The sequence below is a fragment of the Vombatus ursinus genome, unplaced genomic scaffold (assembly GCF_900497805.2).
Source record: "Vombatus ursinus unplaced genomic scaffold, bare-nosed wombat genome assembly UNPS02014812.1, whole genome shotgun sequence".
NCBI lineage: Eukaryota > Metazoa > Chordata > Mammalia > Diprotodontia > Vombatidae > Vombatus > Vombatus ursinus.
Genome location: NW_020954590.1, coordinates 55492454 through 55514107, shown reverse-complemented (window position 1 = coordinate 55514107; position 21654 = coordinate 55492454). Strand labels below are relative to the sequence as shown.

Sequence of the window (21654 nt, the reverse complement as noted above, 5' to 3'; positions counted from 1 at the left end):
AGCTGTTGTCAGAACCTGTAAGGAATGCCCACTGAGGAAACTCTACCTACCCCTGTAGCTCAACAGTTCTGCAACTCATCATCTTGGATTGTGGCCTGGGCCACCAAGAAATGAAGTTTCTTTCCCAGGATCACAGACATTACCTGTCAGAGGCAGCAATTAGCAGCTCAATAAGGGGTCATAATGCTATGTATTCATCACATTTGTGGTTTCTTACAGCACCATAACATTCCATTGTATTTACATACTACAATTTTTTGGGGACACCTTTTATTTTTCTCCCCTACTGTTTCCAGTTCTTTGCTGCTATTAAGTGCCAAAACTGGAGGCAGGTGGTGCAGTGGATAGAGGTGCCAGTTATGAAATCAGGAAGACCCAAGTTCAAATGTGGCCTTAGACACTTCCTAGCTGTATGACCTTGGACAAGTCATTTAGCTTCGATTTGCTTCAGTTTCCTAAAATTGGGATAACAATACCTACCTCACTGGGTTACTATGATAATCAACCGAGATGTTTGTAAAACACTTGGCACAGTGCACAGCACACGGTAAATGCTATATGAATGCTAGCTATTATTACTATTACATAGGACTTTTCTTTTTGTCAGGGACCTCTCCTTGGGGTATTTGCCTCATGGTGAAATCTCCATGTCAAAGGTTATGGACATTGTAATCTCTACCTAACTCCAAATTAGCAACACTACTTATAATAGCGAAGAGTTGGAATATAAGTTTTGTAGCTATCTAGGAATGACTGAACAAATCGGGGCATAACAACGTAATGGATTATTATTCCACCATTAGAAAGAATATGATGACTGTGGAGAAACACGGGGAATACTGAACTGAGATAAGAGTGAAGGAAGTAGAACCAAAATAATATAAACTACCATAATGCAAATTGAGGGAGCCCCGAACAGCAACAGATTCATGTATTATGTTAGTGCCAAATTATTTCAGTTAAAGCATATTATCATTACTATTAGCAATCAGTAACATGAAATGACGTGAATCTTCAGTTGCAATTACTCTATTAAAACAATTTTGCCTAACATTTTTATGGAAAGGCTCTTATGGGGTACAGGGAAACTGACTAATATGCCAAAATGAAATCCATCAATAAAGCCAAGATGGCTCAGAAGGATTTATACAGTAATTACAGTGGACGTCCAATTACAATGGCAACAGCAAAGTGAGAAGCAAAAAAGAACCTGACTTGGCAAATCACTAAATTCAACAAACTCCTGGACAAGGTCAAGGGGGCTAAGTAGCTAAAGCCTACAGTTAGCATTGAGCAAAGACTTACAAATAGGTGCAGAACAGAACCGGGCCAAATTATAAGTCTCCTATCAGCTCCCCAGAAGAAAGCAGAACATGGTTCAGCAAAACCTAAACTCAAGATTCTATCTCTCACAGTACCGCATCCTTTCAACTCTAGAATGCTGACATTCTAAAATGCTCATGAGTTAGAAGAGAATGAAAGTAGGGCAAAGGGTCAACCTTGGGAGGAAAAATCTAGACCACCACAGATTTTATGCTAAAAGAGACATAATCCCTTTATTTTATAGATGAGAACCATGGTCAATAGGGGTTAAGTGACTTGCCCAAGATCACACAGGTGTCCGAGGCAGAATTAGATCTCAGGGCTTCCTGATCTTAAGTCCAACATTCTATCCACTAGACCTCTGACTCAATGGCCTCAGGAACCAAAAAACATTAAAGTTATAGGTGGAACTTTTTCAAAATGGTTGCTTTTCCCTAAACTTTTCCACATCCTCTACGATCCTCCCACCCTTAAATGGCACAGATCCTTGGATGATCATTACTTGCTCACAACAGATCCTTTAAAATTCTCTTCTCCACCCTCACTTGATCATATCCTCCTCCCAAAAAGGATACTACCATCCCTACCTCCCAGCAAAATGTCATTAGCATCAAAGCAAGGCTTTAGGTGAAACATTTTTGTTTCAGTCCTTCATTGTTATTTACACCACGTCTCTTTGAAGCCAGTGGTTAGTTACATCTTTTAAATGTGAAGGTAGGGACCACATCCTGTTATTTCTCTTGTACTCCCATAATGCCCATCACAGTATTCAACACAGAGTGACTGCTGAATTAACAAGTGATGGTCACGTAACATTTACCCCTGCTGTAAGTACCTAATACATAACATGTTGGAGATGATAAATCTAAAGGGGGGGATGAAGAAAACATAATGTTTAATGATGGGGGAGAGGTGACATCTATTAAAACAGGTGTCAAACATGGCCTGCAATAGACCCCTGCACTCCTGAGTGCCCTCAACCAGATTAAAATATAATTGGGAAATATTTAACAAAATAAATGAAAATTAAAGTTGAAGATAATGTTAATAGGTGGTTTTCTAAAATCAACACGCACCCACAGGGATCCCTAAATAAAGTTTAGTGGTCTCATTTCTATTTGATTTTGACACAGCTGTATTTCAAGAATTCCTAGAGTCAAAGGATCTGTCTGTGGTCTTGAAAGGTCCTTAAGTTTCCTTCCAGCTCTAACAAAGCTTAGTCAGAGTCGAGCAAATACTAAGAACTTAATAAATGCTTGCTGACATGACTTGACTCTAAAACTATGATCTACAATTTTTAACAACTCAGAAAATTGCTACTCAACATAATTTCACATAAAGGTTACTTTGGAAGACAGGACAATATGCATTAGAGAAACATATGTAACTGACAGTAAATTTATACTTCATTGAATGTTTAATTTCAAACAAATTTTTGTGTGTGTGTGTGTCTATAAATTCAAATTGCTTTATCAAACATTTGCTTAAAGAAAATCCCATCTGGCAAGTCTCAGAATCTGAGTGGAATATAACCACAAGTATAGGTTAAAATCCCATGGCTTTCAACTATTATTGGGATTATCTTTCTGAAAATTCTGTATAGCAGATTGAAAAAAGCTACAAATTGGGTCCCAAAAACTCAGACAAGAAACTGTACTCAACAATGCAAACACAGTAGGTAATTTATTTTCCATAAAATTTTAGTAAATTGCTGAATGGTATCAATTTTTCAAGTGGTACAAGAACACAGCATTAGATCAACTTCTTTGACTTTTTCTTCTCTGCTTCTTCCTTTTCCTTTTCTATATCCACAACCTGAGATTCAATTTCTTTGGCACTAAACATCTGAAATGAAATACAGATTTAATTTAATTTAAAAATCTGTCACACTGGCTTTAGATTAATTGTGAAATAAATATTCAGATACACAGGTTAATGATCTACTCTTTGATGATAACAATAGGAAAATAGCAAACGAAAGACAAAATAATTTTCAGTTCTGTCAATTATACCTAAAGGTCTATAGAAATGCATTTGAACTCTATTATTCTAAAATATTATCAATTTGGGGACAGCTAAGTGGTGCAGTGGGTACAGCACTGGCCCTGGAGTCAAGAGGACCTGAATTAAAATCCGACCTCACTAACTGTGTCACCCTGGGCAAGTCATTTAACCCCAACTGCCTCCAAAATTAAAAAAAAAATTGAAAACCCAAAAGAAAATCAATTTTAAATTTCAAAAGCCTTTCTGTTAAACTGCTTTAGATGTATTGTACTATTACCACTCACAACCTGTTTTATTACAGGATAAATCATATGATTTCTCTTTTTTCTTCATTATTTGAGCGGCATAGTATTTTTCATCTATTTTCTCAGTAAATAAATTAACACAGAATAAAAATAAATATGGAGATAAACACAAAAATAAATGGGATAGAAGATTAAAAAAAATTACTTCTGTCCTCTTCCCTAGAGAAAAGGAGACTTTATTTCTCTTCCCATTGGTTCACATATCATTACTATGCAAATGATTTCCCAATCTATGCATATCCAAGTGTAACCTTTCTACTTATCTTCAGTCCTGCACAGGTTAAGTGCTCGGTGGACTTTTTCATATGTATGTTCTATAAGCATCTCAAACTCAACATGTACAAAACAGAATTTATTAAACTTACAGTTCTATAAACAATTCTTTTCTAAACATCTATTTCTGTTAAGGGTACTGACAACCTCTCCAAGTCACCTAAGTTTGTAATCTGACATCATCCTTGACTCTTCCCTCCCCTCTCAACCTCTTATAAGCCAATCAATGGCCAAATATTGTTTTGTTTTTTTTTTTTAAAGTGAGGCACCTGGGGTTAAGTGACCTGCCCAAAGTCACACAGCTAGGAAGTATTATGTACCTGAGGCCGGATTTGATCTCAGGCCCTCCTGACTCCAAGGCCAGTGCTCTATCCACTGCGCTACCTAGCTGCCTCAAATATTGTTTATTCTACTAATCAATAAACAGACTTTTACTTACAAAACACTTACTATACTATATTGCATCCCCCATGATAGCTTTTGGGTATACCATACAATACAAACACTAAAGGTTGGACAGCCCTTGCACTCCAGGAGCTGAGGAGGACATTATGTTTTATCATCTATTTTCTCAACCAAGATTGATTATTGTTGTTGTCCAGTCGTGTCCAACTCTTCATGACCCCATGGACTTGTTCTTGGCAAAGATACTGCCGTGGTTTGCCATTTCCCTCTCCAGTAGATTAGGGCAAACAGAGGTCAAGTGCCTTGCCTGAGCCACCTAGCTGCCCACAGTCAGCAAGACCCGAGTTCAAATCCATCCTCCTGACACTTACTAGTTGTGTGACACTCGGCAAGTCATTTAACCCTTTTTGTCCATGTCCTCATCAGTAAAGTGAGCAGAAGCAGGAAATGGCAAACCACTCCACTAGTAGCTTCGCCAAGAAAACCCTCAATGGGGTCACGAGGAGTCATACACAACTCGAACGAACAACAACAACAAAAACTTTCTTTTACCACCATTTTTCCCTACTCTTTAATTTTCTTAAAACGATTTCAAGAAGTCTTGCTTCTTTGGAAGGTTTCTGCTATTAATTATTTTAGGGGATTATGAATATGTAGGCTCACTTGAAACCTCTCATTCCAGATCTTCTCTTTGCTATCCTCTTTTAATTTCTATAGTAACATGAAAACTAATTTAAGAATCTGTTACAATGGCTTTGGATTTTATGTTTTGAGACTAAAGCTTCAAAAGAAGCGAAAAGATAAATATTCAGATAAATACATAGGTAAATTTTCTACTCTTCAATGACATCAAATTTTGGAAGCAAACAACCTTGTAATCTTTTGCCACGGGGCATAATGGAAACAACTCTGGACCTGTTGTCAGAAAACTTGGGTTCAAACCCTGGCTTGGATACTCACTAGCTGTGTGATTTAAGGTTAGTCATGAATCCCTCTGGGTCTTGGCTTCCCTGACTCTAAAATGAATGGGTTGAACCAGATGACCTCTAAGGTCTAAAGCTCTAAATCTAGGATCCCATGATTCTTCAAGCTCTAAATCTTAAGTACCTACCTTCAATTTCACAATAAATTGTAGGAGGAGACTCACAGAAAAGTAAGGCAAATTTGAAGTTTAACAGACGAGATCTAACTGAGGGGAGGGAATGTCTGTTTTTAGTAGAAGTTTTACAAATTGAGCACTGCTTTTAAAGGGTAGGGTAATTATCAGCAAGGGAAAGCCAGGTGGTATAGAATGTCAGACTCATCTTCCCAAGTTCAAATCTAGCCTCAGATGCTTACTTGCTGTGTGATCCTGGGCAAGTCACTTAACCCCTATTTACCTAAGTTTCCTCATCTGTAAAATGAGCTGGGAGAAGGAAACAGCCCCCCACTCCAACATCTTTGTCAGGAAAACCCCAACTGGGGTCACAAAGAGTTGGGCATGACTGAAATGACTGCACCATAACATTATCAGCAAAGGAATGTAACACTGTCCTAATGTCATAATCTGTAAAGTGTTTTGAAGAGCAAACTTTTAAGAGTATGTAAATGTTGGCTATGATTACTTTATTATTTTCACAGGTTCTAAGTTTACATAAAATTCAAGCTTATTCTACTACTTGATACCTGGTACTGTTCTTCTAAGTCTTTTTGGCATGCACCACTAGTTAACATGGCAATTAAAATTTTGTCTTACTAGTCTTGTTTCATATACTATGGATACTCTATGATCCAGCCCAAGTTGGCTCCTGTAAAGGGTCTCCCCGACTGCAACCCTTCCATGCCTTGGCTTCTGCTTTCCCCAAAGATAAAAGCAAATTTTAGTTTAAAGTATCATAAGTGTTTATTTTCATCTTCTGAAGAGTGCACAATGACACAGAGCAAGCTTGGACAGATAAGTTAAAGTAGGAATATCTTACATCAACCAAAAATACAAATATGGTGCTTTAAAGGTTTGCAAAGTGCTTTAAAACAAATGTCATTTTATCCTTACAATAACCTCAGAGGTAGGTGCTATTATCTCCATTTTTGCAGATGAAGAAACTGAGGCAGATGGAGGTTAAGTGATTTACCCAAGATCACACAGCTAATAGGTGTCTGAGGGCAGTTATGAATTCATTTCTTGCTTACTCCAGAACCAGTGCTTTATCCACTAAGTCACCCAACCTGCTTAGCATCACAGGGTTTGCTACCAACAAAACTTCCCCAAGTAGGTACGGCAAAACCATGTAATAATTGCCAGGAATTCTTATGTCTAATCAATTAGCATTTATTAAGCATCTACTATGTGCCGGGCACTGTTTATATAGTTCCCCAGAACTATATGCCAATAGTCTTACCTAGAAAAAGTGGGGTCTTCCCTATGATCTGATTTAAAAAAATATATCTTCAAACACATTTCCTCTATTATTCTTTTCAGGCTCTTAACAGCACATAATAATGATGCACATACATAGCTTGTTTACAACTGAGTGCATTATGACTGAGTAGTAATGCTGAAAGCCATGAGTTGGGAAGAGAAAACAGGAGTTATGTCATAAGGGATCACCAGATGTTAGGGGACATTTGTGGATTTAATTGAGATTCACAGGTGTCAAGGAGGACTATTTCTGTCAGAAGATTTATAGTTCAGACACTTTTTAAAAAAAATTCCTTTTTAAATCAATCACTTCTACCTTCAATGGCTGGTTTCTTCTTATAATAGCAAGTTCAATGTTTTTTCCACCAGACTGTACAACCTAGAGTGATAAAAGCACAGTATTAGGAGCGTTTCCACAAAGCACTTTATATTTTAATAAACCAATAAGGCAGGGAGAGGGAAACAAGCTCTTCTGAAGGCCATTTGTTGTAACCAAGCACTGTACTGGATGACTTACTTCTAGCAGTGCTCTTATTGCTAATTTGATGGCTTCGCTGTCAGTTGCTATAGTATCTTCTGTGTAATTTTTTTCCAGAAATTCACGAACAGTCTTAGCACTACGGCCTATTGCATTTGCCTGAAAAAGAAAAGATAATTACAAGTATCAATGCAATACAAATCCATTTGTTTTCCAATTATTGAATCTAGGCAGCCCTGAGAGTTTTGTATATAGCACTTGTTCCTCCAGAATAAACTTGGAATTTTAGACTTATAAGACTAACGAAAGTTTCACTTAATAATTTACATTTCACTAATCCTCTCTCTGATTAAACAAAAACTATGAACAAATAATTCACAAAAGAATTATGAACTATTAATCACCACATGAAAGAAGATCCAGGCAGTTTTCAGAGGAAGAAACAAAAGCTGTCAATAATTGTAAGAAAAATAACTCCCTAATAATTAGAAAAACGCAAATTAAAGCCACTCTGATGTATTACCTCACACCCGTAAGATTGGCTAAGATGGTGAAAAAGGCAAATGCTAGAAGGGATACGGGAAAATAGGCACACTAATGCACTGTTGGTGGAGCTGTGAACTTGTCCAACCATTCTGGAAAGCAATTTGGAACTATGCCCAAAAAGCTATTAAACTGTGCATGCCTTCTGGCCCAGTAATACAGTCACACTAGATCCATACCTCAAGGAGATCAAAGAATGAGGAAAAAGATTCAAATGAATGAAAATATTCATAGCACCTCTTTTTGTGATGGTGAAGAATTAGAAACTGAGAGGATGCCCATGAATGTGATGAAAAAATATTGTGGTATAATAAATGGTGAAGGGAATGATTTCAGAGAAACCTGGGAAGACTTGTATGAATTGATGCAAAGTGAAATAAGCAGAAGCAGAACAAATTATTCAAAAAGAGAAATTATATAAAGATAATTAACTTTTTTCTAGCTTTTTTTTCTTTTGGTGAGGCAATTGGGGTTAAATGACTTGCTCAGGGTCACACAGTTAGTAAACATCAAGTATCTGATCTGAGACCGGATTTGAACTCAGGTTCTCCAGACTCCAGGGCCGGTGCTCTATCCACTGCGCCACCTGGCTGCCTGTGAATTACTGAATCTTAAGGATGGAAATGACTCCTTGAAAATCAGAATTGGGCAAGGGGAAGCCAGCAAAGATCAAGAAATAATAAATATTTAATATTTAATAATACATAGTAAGTATAAAAATATAATAAAAATAGAAGAGAATGTGAAACATCCCATAAGAAAAACAACTGATCTGGAGAACAGATCGAAAAGAGAAAACATAAGAATAATCGAACTACCCGAAAGCTATGATCAAAAAAAGAATCTTGATACAATAATGCAAGAAATAATTACAGAAAATTGTCCTGAAGCATTGTCCTGAACAAGAGGGGAAAGCAGAAATAGAAAAAAAAATCCACTCATCATTATCTGAAAGAGATCCTAATGAGGAAAACTTGTAAGAATATTATAGTCAAATTCTAAAACCCCCAGCTCAAGTATAAAATATCCTAAGCAACAAGAAAAAAACAAATTAAATATGGTGGTGCCACGATTATCATCACACAAGACCTAGCAGCAGCAACACTCTAAAAGGTCACATGTCTTGGAACACTATATATCAAAGAGCAAAAAAACCGGGCTTCTGGCCAAAAATATCACACCCAGCAAAGCTAAGCATAATCTTGATTTTTTTTTAAAAAAAAATGGACATTTAATGAATTGTCAGACTTTGGGAATTCGGTTTAAAAAAAAAAAAACAAAAAAAAAACAAGTAACACCAAACTTAATACAAGGTTTGACATACAAGAGCCAGGAGAAATATAAGGTACATACCAATGACCAATTATAAGGGACTCAGTAAAGACAAAATGTTTACCTTTTATGTATATAAATTATAAAACGTATGTGTAAGATTGTTATTAGTAATTAGGTAGTTCTTAAGAAAGATTGGGGTAGACCTGAATATGATATGACTTTAAAAACTAAACCATTTGGGAACAGCTAAAAAGAGTAATTATCGTATACAAATGTATACAAATTATTATATACAAAAGTGCAAGAGGAAGAACCAACACAAAAGAATTAGAAGGGGAGGGAGGGCGGTTAGTTCTGGAAACCTAGTTTCATTGGGAATGGTTTCAAGAGGAAATAATACATATATATCTAGAAGAATACAGAAATCTTCTAAATTCAGAAAAAAATAAAATGCTAAGGGGATTGGGGGGGAAGAGGATAAGGGAGGGATCTTTAGAGGGGAGAGTGAGGGAATAGCTCAAAAGGGGATATAAGATGTTTAGAATTATGTGAATGGAAGGAATAAAGCAGGGATCCTTGTGGGGGAGGTAGATCAAATAGGAGGGCAAGGTAGTGGGTAGAAGTAGATGAGTCAGGAGAGACAGGAAATAAGAGATATGAACAAACAAACACAAAGATCAGGAGTAGAACTTCTTAGGGAAAGTATATGTCTATATATGTACATGTATATGTCTTTATGTGTATATATGTGTGTATATATAAATATATCCACACCTAATTGTAGCCTGGGGAGGGGTAAGGGGAAAAAAAGAACAAAATAAAAAGTGCCCAGCAGAGAACAAAAGAAAACTCACAAAGAAGTAAAGAAAAGATGGACAGCTCTCAACAGAATGTGTAGTATTTATTATATATATAGACTTTCTTGAAATGGAAATTTATTGCTATATATTTTGAATTCTCTCTTACATTCTGCTGCCACATGACATGCTTTTAAAAAATTTTCTTGTTTTAATATTTACGTTTTTCTTTTCTTATTATATATTTAAGTCTAAAATTAAAAAAAGAATTACTGAATCTGCTCCCCCCCACAAAATACTCTCCTACTTATGTTTTCATGATACCACTTTATCATGGTTCTTTTTTAACCCTGACTGATCTATCCTTCCTCCTCAGCTTTGCTGGAGCCATCAAAATCCTCATCCATACACTCCCTGTGTGTGAATAGACCCCAGCCAGGCCTCTACCCCAGTTGGGCCCCCTTCATCATCTTTTTCAATAATCTCAACACCTCACACTAGGTTAACTGTCACCTCTAGGCAGGCAATTCTCTCATTTACATATTCAGCCCTCATCTCTCTCAGCTGCAGTCCTACATCTCTAATAAATAGCCTGCTGGACATTTCCCCATAGATGTCACCACAGGCATCTCAAACTGAACATGCTCAAAGTCAAATTCACTGAGTTCTCCCCTAAATCCCTGTCTCTGTCTGACTTCTCTACCTACTTGAAGACACCACACATATTACAACCGTGTGGGAGGAAAAACGAATTGGAATAAATGGACAAAAATTGCGGATAAAGACTTACTTTCGGATTGGACCTATGATTGTCTCTGTATGTGATGCTCCTAGTTAAGTATATGCCTCTGATAAAGCAGAGCAACACCTGTGCTACAATTTACTGTCCTACAAAGCTGTCCCAGAGGGTGGGGCGGGGAGAGAAACTAAGGAGCTAAGTAACTTGTACAGGGTTCACAGAGTCTGGCCTTGAATCCAGGCTGTCCTCACCGGAAGCCACTATGTCAGATGTCAGAGCCTCAAGGGGCGGGCAGTGAGGTGGGCATCAGGGTAAGCTGATGGGGTGACCGACATACAAACTGCTGTGCCATTTTATGGAAATGAATTTCATTAAATTATTAACAGCTGCAAGTAAGTGTAATTGATTTTTAATAATTCCAATATTTATAATAAATCACTTTTGAAAGTACGACAACCTCAAGCATCTAAAACACCATTTCTGACTTGTAGTAACATCATCTTAATGCTTACATGGTACTTTTAGGTTTATAAAGAGCACTCATCACAACCACGCTGTGAGGCAGATAGGATTATTCTTCGACCCCATTTCATGGCTAAAGGACAGAGTGGGTTAACTTGACCACTATCACACAGCTAGTACAACAGAGAACTGAACTCAAGTCTCTTGATTCGAGTCCAACATTCTCCTCTTTAAACCAATTTGCCTCTCTATAAAGAGTAAGTTCTACATTTAGTAATTTCAGAATTATTTTTTTCATTCATAAACTTTGCTCCCCTTTATCCAAAGAAAGGAAACCACCATGTTTATATTAAATCAAGAGACTTCCCTAGCCATCTGTACACAGTGTGACAGTGAATAGTAGGCATTTCTTCTGAAGCAGGCTGGAAGCATTCATGTCACGACTTGTATTTCTGACATGACAGAGAGCTTTGTTGTGCATCCTGAAGTGATAATGTGCAAACACTTTAGAGGAATGAATTCCCTCTACTTCTAAATAAAAGAGAGTAATGCATACCTTCCAAGCATGGTAAGTACCAGATGGGTCGGTCTGGTATAACCTTGGGATCCCATCATCATCAAAACCCACAATTAAAGCAGAAATGCCAAAAGGTCTGCATCCGTTGCTTTGTGTGTATCTCTGGAGGTGAAAAGTTTTTGTAATTATTAGTTCTGGTCAGCTACTGTTAACAGAAGGCAATTTTCTGGCTGTATATAAAAATTAAGCAGCTTTATTTTCAATGGCTAATCACATTCTCAATGGTAGCTAAGCAGAGATGTGCTGATGTTTTAACAGCCAGCTCTGCATAATAAAAGGTTATGACATACTTTTAATCTGCATTCTTAATGTTTTCTCCATTTCACTTTCTCCATTCTCACTTTCCTAACTCTAGAAATCAAGGATAATAGCAGCTAGCATTTACATGGTGCCTTCTATGTGCCAGGCACTGTGCTAAACAAAAATATACCTTACTGGATTTAAAAATATACCTTACTGGATTCTCCCAATAACCCCAGAAGGTAGGTACCATTATTATCCCCATTTTACAGTTGAGGAAACTGAGGCAAAATAGCCATTATGTGACTTGCCCAAGATCACACAGTTATTAAGTATCTAAGGCTGGTTTTGAACTCGGGTCTTCCTGACTACAGGCCTACCTTTCTCTCCATTGTACCACCCAGCTGCCTCTAACAATAAATAATAAGCAATGAATCAAGCCCTGATTTGTATTGTTTGCTGAATTTTGAGGTGTAAAATGCTCACACTGAAAACTGAATACTGAGCTCAGTACAAGCCACATCTAGTACACACTTGTAGTGAAATCTCCTTAGCCCAAATACTCCTAACAAAGTGAATTCTCTATGTGCCAATGCTCCTCTTACATGTTTTAAAATAAACTCCTATCCTGCACCTTCAAGTCTAGGCATATAGTCACCCCATTTTTTCTTTGTCATACACATGGCTCTAAGACTTCTGCCACCTTCCTAACTAAACCTTCTCTGACTCCCCCACACCATAATGACTCATCCCTTATTGGGAATTCCTTCAACACTTAAGAGTCTATTAATAATACATGACCATGTATTTTAGAGCTAGCAAGGACCTCAGGCGACATCTAGCTCAACCCCCTCGTTTTGCAGATGAGCAAACCGAGGTCCAAAGAGTTTAACTGATTTGCCTAAGGTTACATACAGATCGTAAATTTCTGAAAGGCAAGGGATAAATCTTTATTTTCTCCATCTTCCTTTCTGTCTCATATGTGGCATATCTCCATGTACAAAGTAATAGCTTTATAAACATGACTTGTTTTAATTCATTTCCCAAATGATAATGCCAACTGCCCCCCAAAAAAGTTTCTTATCTCCTTTCTAAAAACTTAGTATGACTTCATGGGACTTGATTTCAAAAGTAATAATGCACTATATCATTACAACAATGCTGTAAAGGTGAGAAGGAATGAAATTTAATTAGATGCCGGTTTTTAAAAAGTCTACAAGATTGAGTTGTTACTCAGTAAATACAAATTATAAAAAGAGAAGCAACCACTACCTCCTTCTATTTAATAAACCTCTACGTTTCTATCAAGAGGCAGCTGGTGGCTCAGTGGATAGGACACTGGGCCTGCAATCAGGAAGACCGGAGTTCAAATCCAGCCTTAGACACTTCCTAGCTGTGTCACGTGACACTGGGCAAGTCACTTAACCTCTGATTGCCTGACAAAATGAAACCACTGGAGAAGAAAATGGCAAACCACTCCAGTATCTTTGCTAAAAAAACCCCAAATAGAGTCACGAAGCGTTGGTCACGAGTAAACCGAATGAACAATAACATATTTCTATCAACTGTCCACAGTCTTACTACTCTGAACAAACTTGATCTTGTCCAATTTCTGAAGCTAAGCAGGTTTAGACATGGATTGCGCTCAGATGGAAATAGTGGACATCCAGGACTATTGAATGCCTATACCTAATGGATAGAAGGTCTATCTTAGAGTCAAGAAAGACCTGGGTCCAAGTACTGCCTCTAACATCTGCTAACTGACCAGAAGGCAGTGCTTGATCTATGTCTTTAAGGAACAGGGGACAAAGTCTATGAGAAGAGGGAGTGTTTCCCAGTATGGAGGACGGCTAGTGCCAAGCACAGAGATGATAGATGGAGTACTGTGCATGAGGGACAGACAGAAGGCCAATCTGGCTGGATCACAGAGTGCCTTGGGGCAGGGAGAAATCGCCAAGGAGGACAGAAAAAAAGGTTGGGACAAGATTGTAAAGGGCTTTAAAAGCTCAACAAAGGAGTTTCTATTTTATATTACAGGCAATCGTGAGCCATTACAGTTTATTGAACAAAAGCGACAGAGACAGATTTGTACTTGAGGACAATCCTGTTAAAGTAGTGTAGGAGGGTTTGGAGTGGGCTGAGACTTAATTCAGGGGCATCAATTATAAGGTAAGAAGTGACGGTGCCCTATATAAAGTGATAGTACAGAAGTAGACAGGACGAGGCAGATATGACAGACGTCTTGAAGACAGAAATGCCAAGATGTAGCAAGTGACTGGAAATATGGGATGAAGGTAATGCCAAGACTAAAAACACAAAAGTCTAGAAGAGGATGGTGCTGCCTTCAAAAAAAAAAATGGAAAGGTAATGAGTCTGGTTTTGTACAAATTGAGTTGGAGATGTGTCTTTAGTATACAGTTTGAAGTAGCCTGTGCAAAAAGTATGGAAATAGGATGTGAAATGCCAAGTTTGGAGAACAAGAAGTCAGTCTGGCATTCCAGTTTGGCTGGAATGTAGAGTACATAAAGGGGAGTAAATTGAGCCTGATTAAAGGATAGTAGAATTAAAGCCAGAAGGAACCTTAGAGGTCATCTAGACCAATCCTCTCATTTTATAGATGAGAAAACCAAGCCTTAGCCTAAGACATGTGACTTGCCCACACAGGATCCACAGATCCACAATGGCTTAGAAACTGTTCCTCTGATTCCAAATTCAGCAGTTATCTGGGGCTTTCTAAAGCAGGCTAAAAGTCTGTACAAACTAGAGGAAATAGGGAGTACCAGGGGAGTAACCACGTTCAGATCTGTGCCTTAGGGAGATTATCTTGGAGGTTGTGTGAAGTATAGATCAGAGAAAAGAAAGACTGAAAGATGCTAATGCAGCAGGACAGGTGACAAGGGATGAGATCCTGAGCTTAAGAGGAGGGGCCATCTAAATGGAGAGAAATGTTGCAAAGGCAGAATCAACTAGACCTAGCAAATGACTATCAAAGGGGGAATGAGAAAGGAAAGACTAAATTATGACTTCAATAAAAAATAGGGAAGTTAGGGGTGGGGAATAGAGTTTCAGTTTGGACATGCTTAGATTCAGATGTTCATACTGACTTCCAGATGGTACTGACCAACAGGCAGCTTGAAAATATTGGAAGAACATTCCGTTTAATCCCATTGAGCAATCAATCATTTTATCAAATAGTTCCTATACAGCACTATTCTAGGTGTAAATTCAAAGTTAAATTAGAGATAACTCTTACCTTCATGGGGCCTGGAATTAACTAGTTTGAAGAAAAGTCTAATAAGTTTCATACTGGAGTTCAAACACAGCCTCAGATACTTCCGAGCTTTGGAACCCTGGGCAGGTCACTTAATCTGTGGGCCTCAGTTTCTTCATTTGTATAATGAAGTGATGTTGTGAGGATCAAATGAGATATTTGTGAAGAACTTTGTAAACCCTAAAAGACAAAGTGCTTACCTGCTTCAATGTTGCTATGAAACGTGTTATATATTCTACTGTGACTGGATCCTCCACGGTCAGTTTATGACTTTGGCACTCCACACGGGCTCGATTAATTACTATTCTAGCATCAGCAGTTAGGCCTGCAAAATACCCAATATGTCATTAAAACTGGTGTCATTTTCAAAGAAATCATTTTGTCAGTCCTGGTCAAAGTGTACTTATTTTAAAAGACTGCTAGGAAGGTGAGGTTTACAACATTCCTTATATGTCTCATTACCAGAAAATAGTCCCAGTAATGGATAATTACAATTACATAAAATTAAAAAGCTTTTTCATGAATGAAATCAATGAAGGTAGAAAAAAACTGGACAGTGAGAATATATGTGCACCAAATATCATTAATAAAACCTGATCTTTAAGATATATAGAGAATTGACAAAAGTACATAATAGAGAGCCATTACCTAATAGAAATTTTTCAAAAACAAAATCAGACTCTAAATGACTATCTGAAAACATACAATAAATCACTAATAATAATAGCAAAAGAAATTAAAATAACCCTTTGGATTCACCCCTACATACTGGTAAAAATGACACAAATTGAGCATAGTCGAATGTTAGAAAGGTTGTGTAAAGACAGGCATGCAAATATACCGCTGAAGTCTAAACTGATCCAATGAACACACAGTTAATGAGGATCCGAGCCATGACTCAAACTAATATATTCTGACAATACACTTTCCATTGCATCTGATTCTACAAACCAGTTCTCCCTGCCTGATTTTCTCTTCTATGGGAATATACTTGAGATTTATCATGTTTGCTTCTAGATTAAAAGAGGACTACTACAAAGAAAAGCAAACAACTACTTTTCTTCTACGGCACTCCAAAGTTTTTTTAAAAATTATCTCACAGGATTCTTACAACACTCCCAAATCCTGAACATCAATGATTAGTCCAGTAATTCATACTTCTTCATCATTTGACTTTTCCATGAAGCCCACACATTTTAGATCTTTTTTCCTATTCATAGGACAATGACCAACACTATTCTACCTTTTCAATAGCCTTAAATCTCACTCCATCCCTTTTATAATGTTGTTGTTTCAGGCAGCTAGGTGGCACAGTGGATAGAGCACCAGCCCTAAAGTCAGGAGGAGCTGAGTTCAAATCCAGCCTCAGACCAAACACTATATACATATACATATGTATGTATGTACACACATATATATTTCTTTCCCATTCTCTGCTCCTACTTGCTTCCATTATGTTCTCTTGTTCCCCAACTAGAAAGAAAATTCTGATCTTGAGAAAAAATGTTTATTGCTGATCAACAGCGCAAGATCAACCACTGGAATTTTCTAAGTTACAGAAATAGAAAAACGGCCAAAATAACCTGTTTTCTGTTCCAGAAACCACTTCAACATGTAGTTGCCAAGAGCATAAACATGGTGGCCTAGGACAAGATTGGTTTGGAGAGTAAGCTCATTTGCAAAATATTACAGAGGATGATAGAAAATGATGAGTAGTATAGGGTCATCAAACAACATAAGTCAGCGAGGGCAGGGAGGTTGGGCAGAAGAATAAAACCCCATAAAGCTAGGTTAAGTCTATGTCAGCTCACATACCAGTATTTCTATGTCATTTATGCCTCTTATTAGTAGAACCACTTTTTAATGTGCTTCAAGACTTAAAAAATCATGCAATCTTAAAAGTTACAATCTCAGAGTCACCTGGCCCAAGCCCCTACCATATGGAGGAACACCCTCTGATCTCCAAACTTTGGTGGCTAGGTGGCACAGTAGATACAGCAATGGGCCTGGTGTTAGAAAGATCCAAGTTCAAGCCCAACTTCAGACACTTACTAGCTGTGTGATCCTGGGCAAGGCATTTAACTTCTGTCTGCCTCAATTTCCTTAACTGTAAAATGGGGATAATAATAGCACCTACCTCCCAGGATTCCAAGAATGCACATATGTTTTTATAAACATCTTCATATTTGTAAATCTTTAGTATTTGTATAGATCTTAGTCTACTTTTAGACAGCACTAATATTTTGGGAACTCCTTGGTCTCACTCTGCTGCTCCCACCCAATGGCCTTAGTCCCAAGTTCTACCCTCCCAACTCACAAGGGCTCCATCTAATTGTTTCTCAACATAGAATATCTGAAGATAGGTACCATGTCCTCCCTAAGTTTTCTCAACATCCCCACATCTCCTTTGACTGTCTCTCTCTTTCACATGACACAGCTCCTGCTCCAGATGTGGGCTGAAGAGGACAGAATTTGTTCAGGATATCACATACCAATGAGTAAAGACCAAGATCACATTTGTGTGGGGAAGATGGGGGAGCGAGCAGCTTTGTCATACTACTGACTCACAAGGAGGCACGCTGATATGAGAACTTACTCGAACACTTACTTGCTGGACTGTGTATTCTTTTCCTGTGTTTACTCTTTTTGGAAAACTCTAAACACTGATTTCTAATGCTATATTCACCCAGGGACTTGAAATTACTACCTAATGTTTTCTGTATGTTCTTCTGCAGCCTCATAATTAAACAAAAGTAGTACGTGATTATTTAAAGGAGTTAATCATAGCATTTTACCAAAGAATTAGCTCCACTGTGCTTCTGATATTACTTTTACACAAACAAATGCTTTGGCTTCAATGACAAAACAAAAAAAATAAAGAATTTAATAAAAACTCATTAAAAAGCAGCTGAATTAAAAAATGTAAAATCTGAGTAACTTCAATTTTGAAAACCACACAGTTTGATTAAAAAAATCAGATAGTACCCAGGTTAACCTAAATATGCCTATGGAGTAATATTTATATTTTAACTTTGGATAAGTCCCTTAATCTCTCCAGTCCTCATTCTCTTCATCTGTAAAATGAGAGCATTGGACAAGATCCCTTGCAATTCTTAGCATGCTATGATTTATCATCTATGTATTTTTCCTGGTCACATAAACATCATTTATGGAATTGTATCAGGAATGCAAAAGACCTCAGAATTAATGTCTATAGCTGTCTACTGTTAAGAGTGACTGATTCAGTCACTGAGGAAAAAAATACATTATTTTTAGCCTCTCACTATATTAAGACCTCAATTTGATTTAAAAAATGACTGGAAAATTTTAAAAAAAGTTCCATCTGCCTATTTTTGACTTGGCAGATAGAATTTTATGTATGGAGCAAGGGAGAATATATACATATTTTTGAGCAATATGTTTAAGAAAAAAGAAACATTTTCAGTATATTACATATTTTGAGTGAGGAAAACAAAAAAAAACCAAAAAATTTACCAAAACAAACCTAAACTTTTAATTAAAAAATCTTCAACAAGTCTTTATTAAGTACATCCTATGTACAAGGTACTATGAGAGGTCCTAGGGATAATAAAAATAAAAAATGACAGAATCCTTCTCCTCAAGGAACTTAGCACTAGTGGGGGGGATATGACATGCACACAAAGTATTACACAGGTTAGGATGCAATGTGAGCAAAGGAGAGATAGCACCTGAACTGAGTCATGAAGGGAGATAAGGATTCTCAAAGAACATAAATTACAAGTATAGGAGGTCTGGTCAAATACACAAAGGCAGGAGATGTCACGTTAAAATTTGGCCAACAGATAGCAGTCCATCTGGTCCAGAATTTTAGAGTTATGTGAAGGAGAACAACAGTGCGATAAGGCTAGAAAAGTTATTTTGGAAACAGGTTATTAATAGAACCTTAAATACTAGGAAATAAGCTTGTATTTTAACTGACAGTAGAGAAGAGGGAACCAGGGATTTTTAGTATTTTTTGGGGGGGCAGCTATGTGGCAGAGTAGATAGAGAATATGACTAGAGTTCCTAAACTCAAAACTCGCCTCAGACACTTATGAGCTGGGTGACCTTGGGCAAGTCACTTAACCTGTTTGCCTCAGTTTCCTCATCTGTGCAATGTGGATAATAATAGTTGTAAAGTGCTGAGCACAGTATGTGGCACATAGTAAGCACTATATAAATGTTAGCTATTGATTTATTAGAGTGAGAGAATGATGGCTTCAGGGCAGATTTCATCTTCAAATAAAATGTTAACTTGTTAGAGTTTATCTGTTTTTAAAGGATCTATTTTTAGAACCAGAGAGATCAATTTTTCCTTCTAGACTGCAAGCTTCTCAAAGGCAGGAACTGTCTTGTCTAAAATTTGTTTTTCTCCCAGCACCCAGCACAGGACTCTGAATATGGTACATTCAGCTTATGATGAATGAATTTTGTAACCAATTTTGTAAATTCTGAAGTTATTCTATATTTTTACAAATTACCAAAATTTGTCTGTATTTTCCTCTCATTTCCACAGGTGGACCATCATAGATTTCCTGATCTTTCCTGTAAAGCAAGAGTTCTTATCTTTGGGTCTGTGAACTTGAATATTTTTGATAACTGCATTTCAATATAATCGATTTCTTTTTGTAATACTATGTTTTGTTCTGAAATTTTCTGTATATACAAACAATATTCTGAGGAGAGTACTCAGTAAATAGAACTTTGGGCCTGAAGTCAGGAAGACCTGGGTTCAAATCTGGACTGGAACACTTAATAGTTGTGTGACCTTGGGCAACTCACTTAACCTGTTTTCCTAAATCCCCTGGAGAAGGAAATGGCAAATCACTCCAGTATCGTTGCCAAGAAATCCCCATGGGCAGTATGGTCCATGGGGTCACAAACAGTCAGATAAAATTGAACAACAACAAAATTCTGAAAAAAGACCTATAGGTTTCAACAAAGATCCACGACACAAAAAGGTTAAGAAGAAACCTTGCTGTACAACAGGAAAATCAACCCAGATATCACATATACTGTATGCATACTAAAAATGCCTCACGCTTGTATAACAGATTACAAAGAGCGTTTCTATCTATCATCTGATCTGATCCCAACAAGCACCCTGTGAGGATAGGTTGGGCAAGGGTGATTGTCCCCATTTTATAGACAAGGAAACTGAGGGTCAAGAAGTTACTTGAGTTGCCTTATTATCTCACAGTATTAAGTCGTAGCAGTGGGACTCAAATCCAGGTGTTCCGACTCCAAGGCATTCTTTTCACTATACCACACTATCCCTTGTATCATTCAACCTACCTCCTATGATTGTTGTGAAGATAAAATAAAATTAGCCATCATTATTATTATTATTCAACCATGATGATGGGGTAAATTTTCCACGTATGAAACTAAATCCAATTTTACAATAGCGACTTTGCTATTGCAAATTCTATTGAGCAACTGTTCTCTTGTATCCCTAATCTTGGCCCAGAAATACCTGAAAAGACCAATGAGTTCAAATGAGGAGTTTGAATTATCCGAAATAATATGTCCATGCAGCCCCTGTCCAGATAATGGAGTCATGTAGGTATGGTCATTAAATCCAATTCCACAACAGTGGCTTTGCTACCGCAAATTCTTTGAGTAAGCTATACTATTGTACGTTTATTCAAGCTTGGCCCATAAATACCTGCAAAAGCCATGCAGACATGGTCATCAAGGGCACAGATCTTCTTTACGGTTCTTTCATCTTGAAGCTTAGCAACGGATTTTTTTTCTACTCCCAACACAACTATATCAGTGCCTCGAATGCCAACCTAAGTCATAAAAAGACAAAAAAGTTAGTCATTTTAAAATAAAAACAGCATTTACAATTATTCAATTAAGGAAAAGTTTTACATATTTAAATAACTAATGAGCGAAATCATGGAAGAGAAAAGGTGCTCTGCAACTGGGCCTGATCTTTTTTTTCAGTTGCTTTTCATCAAGTATCCATAATATTTGTTCTAAATTGTCCTTTCCAACTTGTATGGACTGATGCTGAGTGAAGTGAGCAGAACCAGGAAAATATCGTACACAGTAATAGCCACGTTGTGAGATGACTTAGACTTAGCTCTTCTCAGCAATGCAAGGATCTAAGACATCTCCAAAGGTCTCATGATGGAAAATGCTATCCACATCCAAAGAAAGAACTATGGAGTCTGAATGCAGATCAAAGCATACTATTTGCTCTTTTATTTGTTTTTTTTTTCCTTTTTGTTTTATTTCTTCTTTCTTGTGGTTCCTCCTATTGATTTTAATTCTTCTTTACAACATGACTAATATGAAAATGTTTTTAATAGGAATGTACATATAAAGCCTATATCAGATTGCACATAGGAAGGGAGGAATGGCAGAGAAAATTTAAAACTCAAAAGCTTATAGAAGTGATTATTGAAAACTAAGAACAAATAAATTGTCCTTTCCTCATGAGTTGTCTCTTTGAAGATTAAACAAAGGGAGTTATGGGAGACACATGGAACCTTTCCAAGAGAAAGTTCTAGACAGAAAATCCTTGACACTGAT

General features: G+C 37.2%; 1 protein-coding gene across 2 annotated transcripts in view; it reads right to left on the bottom strand.

Annotated features, from left to right (window-relative positions):
• Positions 1-2980: 2980 nt before the first annotated feature.
• Positions 2981-21654, bottom strand: part of LOC114054134 (proteasome subunit alpha type-7-like) — a 32209-nt gene continuing 13535 nt past the window's right edge. Inside the window, exons 2-7 of one of the 2 annotated variants that reach the window (XM_027877276.1) lie at positions 20780-20906; positions 15291-15415; positions 11559-11681; positions 7226-7345; positions 7025-7087; positions 2981-3168 (exon numbers count right to left, since the gene is read on the bottom strand). In XM_027877276.1, the coding sequence (XP_027733077.1) occupies positions 3076-3168; positions 7025-7087; positions 7226-7345; positions 11559-11681; positions 15291-15415; positions 20780-20906 (651 nt within the window). In that variant the 3' untranslated portion in view covers positions 2981-3075. The remainder of the gene's footprint in view (positions 3169-7024; positions 7088-7225; positions 7346-11558; positions 11682-15290; positions 15416-20779; positions 20907-21654) is intronic. The other variant, XM_027877277.1, reaches the window with a different exon arrangement.